Here is a 9,730-nt window from a genome sequence, read left to right as displayed (position 1 = left end):
ATAACTACATAGATATAGGACTTGGCACAATAAAGCTATTATATTCTACTCAATCCATGGTATTCATTATTGCCATTCAAACTTGAGGTTGATACAACAACTATGATAACTGAGGTTCATGGATTAGTATGAATATTAGTTCAGAACCTAACATTTAGGGTCCATACACAGATCGGCAACATATTGTAGCTAGCTACACATCCTTAGGCATACAGTTATATTTATCCTCCACTACACAATAAGAAAGTAAATAGTTAGCTAGCTTTGTTACTTCAGCTGCATTGCATGGTTAAATATAAGCAAGGCAAGCTTACGCATTTGTACATTCAATTTGCAGTAAATGCGTTAGCTAGCTAGATTCTTTAAATCCACTGTTTCACAAGATGACAGCCTGGTTTGCTGGTTCTCAGAATTCCCTAAAACATTAAACAACACCAATTACAATTTCATACTCATGTCATAACACTAGCTAGCTAGCTGGCTAATGTTAGCTAGTCAGCTAACTTGCTAAATAGTGATTTTCGTAAATGAACTTTATGACCCAAAAATATGCACATTTGTTTGTCTCTACATCAACTAACATATTCCTCTCAATTGTAAATGTTTTGCTTGACTCGTTATGACGTTACAATTACTTACATTTGCTTCCACTGTAATGTTTTGTCAGGCATTTTTGCTGAAGAAAGTCACCTGCAACGAGTGGCTCGCGTCAAATTCGTCATTGGAACCACTCTACATGATTGGTCATATAAAAACCTTAGGACCCAATCGCATAATGAGTGCTCTGCGGTGGTCTGGAGCAATGAAGCTGTGACACTGGGTACCTCTAAGTCCCACAATGTAAACTCGCAACTTTTAAAGGAGGAACCACTATACCAGATGAGCTAAATTACTTCTATGCTCGCTTCGAGGCAAGTAACACTGAAACATGCATGAGAGCATCAGCTGTTCTCGATAACTCTGTGTTCATGCTCTCCACAGCCGATGTGAGTAAGATATTTAAACAGGTCAACATCCACAGATGGATTACCAGGACGTGTACTCCGAGCATGCGCTGACCAACTGGCAAGTGTCTTCCCTGATATTTTCAACCTCTCCCTGCCTGTAATACCAACAAGTCTGTAATACCAACATGTTTCAAGCAGACCACCATAGTCCCTGTGCCCAAAYACACTAAGGTAACCTGCCTAAATGACTACCAAACCCGTAGCACACACGTCTGTAGCCATGAAATGCTTTGAAAGGCTGGTCATGGCTCACCTCAACACCATTATCAAAGAAAACCTAGACACACCCCATTGTGCATACCGCCCCAACAGACCCACAGATCTTTTTATTTTTATTTCACCAGTTGAGAACATGTTCTCATTTACAACTGCGACCTGGCCAAGAAAAAGCAAAGCAGTGTGACAAAAACAACACAGAGTTACACATGGGATAAACAAACGTACAGTCAATAACACAATAGAAAAATCTGTATACAGTGTGTGCAAATGAAGTAAGGAGGTAAGGCAATAAACAGACCAATAGTAGCGAAGTAAGTACAATTTAGCAATTTACACTGGAGTGATATATGTGCAGATGAGGATTTGCAAGTAAAAATACTGGTGTGCAAAAGAGCAGAAATACAAAAACAAATATAGGGATGAGGTAGGTAGGTAGGGATGAGGTAGGCTATTTACAGATGGGCTGTGTACAGGTGCAGCGATCGGTTAGCTGCTCTGACAGCTGACGCTTAAAGTTCGTGAGGGAGATATAGGTCTCCAATTGATATTTGCAATTCGTTCCAGTTATTGGAAGCAGAGAACTGGAAGGAAAGGCAGCCAAAGGAGATGTTGGCTTTGGGGATGACCAGTGAAATATACCTGCTGGAGCACGTGTTACGAGTGGGTGTTGCTATGGTGACCAGTGAGCTGAGATAAGGCAGAGCTATAACTAGCAAAGACTTATAGATGACCTGGAGCCAGTGGGTTTGGAGCCAGTCACATCTAATCAAATGGCTACCCAGACTTAATGCATTGCCCCTCCCCCATTTTCTATGCTGCTGCTACTCTGTTATTATCTATGTATAGTTACTTTATTAACTCTACCTACATGTACATATTACCTCAATTACCTCAACACCGGTGCCCCCGCACATTGACTCTGGACCGGTACCCCCTGTATATAGCCCCGCTATTGTTATTTACTGCTGCTCTTTAATTATTTGTTATTCTTATCTCTTACTTTTTTTTGTATTTTCTTAAAACTGCATTGTTGGTTAAGGGCTTGTAAGTAAGCATTTCACTGTAAGGTTTACCGCTGTTGTATTCGGCGCATGTGACAAATAACATTTGATTTGACCTAATATAGACATGTGTGTGCCTTTTCAAATCATGTCCAATCAATTGAATTTACCACAGATGGACTCCAATCATGTTGTTGAAACGTCTCAAGGATGATCAATGGAAACAGGATGCACCGGAGCTCAATTTCGCGTCTCATAGCAAAGGGTCTGAATACTTATGTAAATAAGGTATGTCCGTTTTTATTTGTAATAAATTTGCTAAAAACCTGTTTTCGCTTCGTCATTATCTGGTCAAGAAGTCTGCATATTTTCCAAATGCACTGTATATTTTGTTTGTCCATTCATTGAGCCATTAAAGTTGTGATTTTGTATGCAAATGTAATGTCCATAACACTGGAATCACCCAGAAGCCATGCAAGTAAGTGATGTTTTCTATTGGGGACTTTATGTTGAGTAAATAAGGTAGGCTGTTAGCTGGTCTAATGAATGAATGAAGCCAAAGTTGATATGTCCGTTTCATGGAGCTATCAGGCGTGCATATTTTGTATTTTTGCATTAGAAATGGTATAGTATTGGTCCACAGTACTCGTAAAAGGAACAAGCTTGGTCGAGAGATCTTTGGATACCGGTTACCGGTATTAAACCCTCGTGTTCATTGATTTCACATCACCTAAGTCCATTGCTGCCATGAATATCTTGGAATCCATACTTTGTCTAGGAACATCTTGCAGATGCCCTTAGAATGTGGTGTCGTCAGGTTGCTGTGACATCTAAACATTCTGGCAGACAATCCGCTTCTGTGACCCAGTCGTCTATTCCTACCTTCTGTGAATTTTACTTCTCAACAAGGGTTCCGGATGATCTGACAGCAGCTTCCAGAGATTTCAAAGAATATTCCAAAATGTTAGGAAAGTAAGAGTCAGTAATTTCGGGTGTGGCAGTATATTATTATAAACCGGGTGGTTCGAACCCGGAATGCTGATTGGCTGAAAGCCGTGGTATATCAGACCGTATACCACGTGTATGACAAAACATGTATTTTTATTGTTCTAATTACGTTGATAACCAGTTTATGATATCAATAAGGCACCTCAGGGGTTTGTGGTATATAACCGCGTTGCGTTTTACCTAAGAACAGCCCTTAGCCGTGGTATATTGGCCATATACCACACCCCCTCGGGCCTTATTGCTTAATTTTAATGATTATATATTACACAATCACGAACAAAAGCTTTGTTTTTGATGTAGYCAAAACTGTATCTTACCTCAAATTTAGCCGTTGATTCTGCTTTCTGATAAACTTTGCCATCGTTTGMCACAAGGAAAGGCAAATAAAGGCTAAATAAAATGTGTTATATGTATGTTGATGTCAAAAATGAACTATTTTTGATGATGGCCTCATCTTACTGACTACCTTTAATTTGGATATAGTTTACCAAATTGATGTAGCCATGATCATTTTATTGAGTGAATTTGCATGTGACCTAAAAGTGAGATATCATTTGAGTACATTTTTCCTCATCACTTTGCGCATGTCCTCTCATTATCGGTTTCAGTAACAGCAGCACCAATTACAATTAATAATGTTTCATTATGCAAAAAAGGCATTACTCAGGGGGACATTAGATGAGCACGCCATCGGTCACACACTCAAAAATAAAGTGAGACCGACGCTCTCATGGGTGTTGACATACCTTATTGATCATCACCGTATAAGTCTAGTAGGGAGAGCTGTCGGGTGTATTTGTCYTTTCTTCTGAGAACTGACCAAATTKATTTCAACAAAAAGGTATGTTATTTTGGATGCAKATTTGTTTATACATGTGCTGTTTATCTGAGGATTGCTTTAGTAATTTCCAGGGTTATTCTGCCGTTTTGTACTTTGTCTTCAATTGTCACTCATTCATTTGTGGTCCAATGTCTTTGTCATTATGAGTAGTGTTACAACATTTGACTACCCACATTTGTTTACTCTCTGATATAATTGGATGGATTTTAYTGTAAGGCTATATGAATGTTTCATCTCTGTCCATTTAGGACAAATGTAACATTTTGTTTTGTATTTTGTAGGTATGAGCAATATCCAACTCCAYTACTTGGTTGCTACTCTCAAACACAAATCTGGACGAAGTTCACACAATTACATATATCATTTATCATGCTGAAATGATTCCAGGGTTAATATAAATGTGATGTCAGTGTTCTTTATCCTGTGTCTGTTGGATTCAGTTTGTTGATTATGTCCGTGTCTGTGAATTATTGGCGGATGTCTCAACAGTTTACACATTTTTTATGTGCTAAGATGTTTAGGTTGCTGATATCCAATACCATATGAATAATACACATTTTGTCATTGAAAATTGTTGTTTTGTTAAACACTTAAGGTCACATTCGAAGCATTCAAAGTATATTTGGCAGGTACTGGGTTGAGCTAAAAATTCACAAAGAGAATGAACCTGCATATCCTGATGTATGTTCCCAAGTGACTTTATTTATTAGAACAATGTTTTGTCCCACAATGGACTTTTTGACCAGGGAGCATACACCTGTGTGCAGGATTATTGTGTTAAAACTAATCTCGGAAACTCTGAGCTAAAATCTTGCGTAATTTMGTCAGATGTTATGTAGTCTGCCCATATTTAAACTAATTCAGATATGGTCACATTAGATACGCGTCTGCATAACAACCACAGAATATGTGATGTGTTTTCTATCAACAGATGCAAAGACGTAATACTATTCTGTGTGCATTTCTTGTCCTCTTTGGACAACTGTCTGAATCCAGTGGAATGGCATTAATGGTAAGAGCAAATCTCTATTTTTCCACCTACATTTGTTTCAAATAAAAATATACATCATGATCATGAGTGAAAACTTTAATTTCACAATATAAAATAATTTAAGGTAGATTACGGATGTTGCTTGTTTGCTTAAAGATATTTCATTAATTGAAAGATTTCAACTCCAATCAACATTCAGAAAGTTGTTGATGTTCCGTCATTGTGTTAATTCATTTTTTATTAGGGTTCAGAAAAGAGAGGTTGGACACTGAATAGTGCAGGATACCTCCTTGGGCCATGTGAGTTACCCTCATCTGTACTCCAAGTACATTTTAGAACGTAACACACTGATCTACAGCATCGTTTTCATATTAAGCATTAGCACAGGTCAAACCTTTTACCCACCTATGCTAATGCTTAATACAAAAACTATTCTGTTGATCAGTGATGGGCAACAATAGTGGGGTGGYATAATGGTAGATCAATTAATATGTTGATAGGCTTTGTGGGTGTTATATGTGAGTGATGTATGTTCGTGTATGTTGAAGAGGATGTGTGTATGTCCTTTTGTCTTGTTACCTTGTGAATGAATAAAGAAACAATATATTCATAAAGGGATGGCTAACCCTTCTCCTGTGGAGCTAAGGGTTGTGCAGGATATTTCTAGGAGAACGTTCAAACAGGTCCATGGAAACGGGGCAGAGGAAAACCTGTTTGAATCGGTCAGACCATGTCTGTCCTTCTCCTTACTCAGATGGACAACGAACGCTGACTGTGAGACATAGACCCCGACTGGGCAAAAGGASTGTTTGGGAAGATGATGTGAAACCATTCCAAAACAGTGAATACAGTGAGTCTCCCACGTTTCCAAGTGTTTGTAAACCTACAGCTCACACTTACAATACTATTAGATTCATTTATTAATATTACCACGCCGACAAACATGGGCTACTATTCGATGTTACTGTTGTGATTTTTTACATTGAAATTGCATGTTCTAGAGTCTGTCATCGATGACGCCTACGTTCAAGCTTTTCTGGACTTCATTACTTACTTACGTCTGAAAGGTGAACTCTCTCCTTGTTGAATAATTGGGTGTTGTACATTCAAAGAGTGTCTATGGCTTGAATGTGTGTTTATAAATTGGGTAACTTCTCTGTTGAATTTTTCCATCAATAATCAGTAATGTCAATGTCACCTTTTCTCCTGTAGAGATTGGAGAGATGGAGGATTTGAGCACCCATTATCTTGCAGAAACGGAGTCATAATAAGAAATCAGTACTCCTCTCCTATTGTCAAAACATTATTTTCCACCTCCACCTGTTTCTATGGTACMCAACTGCTTTTTCAATGGTATGACAAAACAATGTAAATAAACATACTTTCTATTATACATTTTTATTTATATAGTTTTTCTCTATGTTCTTGCCTTTTTAAGGACTCTTAGAAGACTAGGCCTTGGCTGGCAAAAAAATATCCTGACAGCTGACAACATTTTAGCAACATGAAATCTTAACAAAATGTGTTCATATACCCCCAGGAAGAATATTACACTTCGAGCACTTCAATATGATGATTTTCACATTTTCATAAATTCTTAGAATGTTTGGGAATTATGTATACTAAGGCATTTGCGAAAATTCTATAGCAATATAGAGAGTGGGAAAGCGGCTGTTTGTTTGGACAATTAATAGACACTGCAGTACATAAAACCGAATAAAAAAGTATGTCTTGTCCAGGACCAGAGTCGACGTAACCTGTTGCACCATAGCCAAACAGAGGCCTTAATGAAAACAAGCCATTTGCCACACAGGCCTACCATCATTCACTTTGAACTGGACTGTGTGTTTACAGGCAGTTGCAACAGCGTGARTTTATATCATTAGAACACTTTCGCCAAAAGCCACAAAATACACCTGAATGGATTTCTGCAAATGTGTCAATACCATGGGAGTCCTCTTACATTTTGGAACTTTACAGTCCTATTGATCAAACAACCATGACAGAGTAGTCGCTCTGTCCCTCAGGTAGCACATTGTTGGGGTAGGTTCCTTGTTCCTTGTCAATCATTGGCTTATTGGTGAAATCAGCAATCAGACAATATCTTCTTTAAGTAAATCAATCAAACCTTTATTAATGCAATTGCAGGCAGAAGTTGACAACGGAAACACAGCACGTATGTTTCAGAGTAAGTTCTGCAAAATAAAAAAGGTAAAAGTTGCTTTAATATYCTTGCAGTCGACCCCTAGTGGTGTAACTGCCTACGTCAACACCTTCTACTCATGAGACCAAGCCCATGCATATACAAACTTGCAGGAGGAAACAGTAGTCCAGTGTTTTCTAAAGGCRCAGCAGTAATTTTGTGGTATGTCTGACCTGTTTCTTATCTATTTACTCCCCTGCAGGGGTCTGTGTCTATGTATCTCTTTTAGCCTTGAGGTACATTCTCACAGACACCTTGTTTTGACGGCAATAACTCACACATCTGCTCAGACCGTTTCTATAAGAGGCAGAGACTAGAAAAGAACCGTGGAACAGTATTAAAACTTATAATGCATATATTGCTAATCTATGGTCCAGGACCCTATAAATGTAGTTTTAGCCCTTCCCCTTCTAATAATACAACATAAACATAATCAATTATTATAATATATCAATCATTTGGTGCAGCCCCTATCATGACCCCAAGGTGACCCCCATCAACAACAACAAGATCAACAACTAATTCCAGGCTGAGCAAGATGAGATCAAATTACATTTAAGTCATTTAGCAGACGCTCTTATCCAGAGCGACTTACAAATTGGAAAGTTCATACATATTCATCCTGGTCCCCCCGTGGGGAATGAACCCACAACCCTGGCGTTGCAAGCGCCATGCTCTACCAACTGAGCCACACAGGAAATCTAACAAAGGAACATTAGACAAACCCTCTCAAACATTTTCAGTTAGTTGGCCATCAAAATTGTACTGATAAATGATGGGGAATATTAGCCTACTCGTCCATCTGAGCTTGCCTGCAACCAAACACCCAAGCTAACTGGATAAAATTGTCTAGCCAGAAACAAATGAGAGAACACCTCACTCTGACCATTTTACTTGCCCTAGAAGAGCTGGTTAGCTAGGCTGTTTACATGTTACCTAGAGTGTTTGTGACTAACTATAACTTTTTTTTAAACATATATTTACTGACACCGGTCATATTCAGTGGYTGTTGCGCGTTCATAAATTAATCAGTTATTCTACCATCTGGCACACTCAGACGAGAGTGCTCTGAAATCATAGAAGATAGCCTGAGTGAATTTGCGAATGCTAGAGTTATGCTAACTGGATAACAGTTGTTCAAGTTCTTGCTAGCCAACCAAATGACACCTGCATCTCTAGCTGTGTATAGCCACTGAAAAATATGACGTCCTCGAAGCAGCTATCTCGCTAACATTAGGCTCTGTATTTTTAGCTTGCTACATAAATGGATACGCTAGCCTATTAGCACCTGTACTGACTTCGCCTTCCGGATGGTAGCGGGGTGAACAGGCAGTGGCTCAGGAAGGTTGTTGTCCTTGATGATCTTTTTGGCCTTCCTGTGACATCGGGTGCTGTAGGTGTCCTGGAGGGCAGGTAGTTTGCCCCCGGTGATGCGTTGTGCAAACCGCACCACCCTCTAGAGAGCCTTGCGGTTGTGGGCGGTGCGGTTCCCGTACCAGGRGGTGCTGCAGCCCGAGAGCATCCTGTCGGGCTGCATCCAGAAGGCAAGGTCAATACAGGTGCATTAAAGCTGGGACGAGAGACTGAATAACAGCTTCTATCTCAAGGCCAAGAGACTGTTAAACAGCCATCACGAATACAGAGAGGCTGCTGCCTTCATACAGACTTGAAATCATTGGCCACTTTAAAACCTGTTTGGGCGCATGAACCGCTAGCGGGAGACCTATGGCAACATCCGGTGAAATTGCAGAGCGCGYAATTCAAAATACAAAAATAGTAATATTAAACATTCATGAAAATACAAGTGTCATACATAATTTAAAAGCTTAACATCTTGTTAATCCAACCGCGTTGTCAGATTTCCAAAAGGCTTCATGGCGAAAGCATGCCATGCGATTATCTGAGGACAGTGCCCCACATCAAAATACTTTTTCAACCAGCACAGGTGTCACAAAATCACAAATAGCAATTAAATAAAATACTTACTTTTGAAAATATTCCTCTGTTTACAATCCCAAGGGTACCAGCTACACAATGAATGGTCGTTTTGTTCGATAAAGTCCTTATTTATATCCAAAAAAGTAAGTTTAGTTGGCACCAATGATCTCAGTAATCCACTCGTTGAACATGCAMACAAACAAATCTAAAAAGTTACCGGTAAAGTTCGTCCAAACAAGTCAAACGATGTTTCTAAAAAATCCTAAGGTACTCTAATATCTAAACGATAACATTTAAGATGGAGAGTAGTATGTTTAATAGGGAAGATAAATAACAAAGAGCTTGCACCTCATTCACGCTCCAAGACTACTTTTCTAATGAGCGGCACCTTGGAAAAAATACAACTACTTTCTCATTTTTCAAAAAACAAGCCTGAAACCCTTTCTAAAGACTGTTGACATCTAGTGGAAGCCATAGGAACTGAAACCTGGGTCCTATCTATTTGTATTTCCCATAGGCTAG

General features: G+C 39.1%; 1 protein-coding gene across 1 annotated transcript; it reads left to right on the top strand.

The window, feature by feature from the left end:
* Positions 1–3,992: 3,992 nt before the first annotated feature.
* gall (galanin-like) lies at positions 3,993–6,460 on the top strand. The gene is made up of 6 exons (XM_024005349.2): positions 3,993–4,076; positions 5,008–5,088; positions 5,312–5,366; positions 5,822–5,917; positions 6,069–6,134; positions 6,280–6,460. Exons 2-6 carry the CDS (start codon positions 5,008–5,010, stop codon positions 6,333–6,335), a joined length of 354 nt encoding a protein of 117 aa, XP_023861117.1. The 5' UTR covers positions 3,993–4,076; the 3' UTR covers positions 6,336–6,460.
* The last annotated feature ends 3,270 nt before the right edge of the window (positions 6,461–9,730 follow it).

The sequence above is a fragment of the Salvelinus sp. IW2-2015 genome, linkage group LG17, assembly GCF_002910315.2.
Source record: "Salvelinus sp. IW2-2015 linkage group LG17, ASM291031v2, whole genome shotgun sequence".
Lineage (NCBI taxonomy): Eukaryota > Metazoa > Chordata > Actinopteri > Salmoniformes > Salmonidae > Salvelinus > Salvelinus sp. IW2-2015.
The sequence above is the reverse complement of the archived record's forward strand: the minus strand, read 5'-3'. Positions and strand labels throughout refer to the sequence as shown.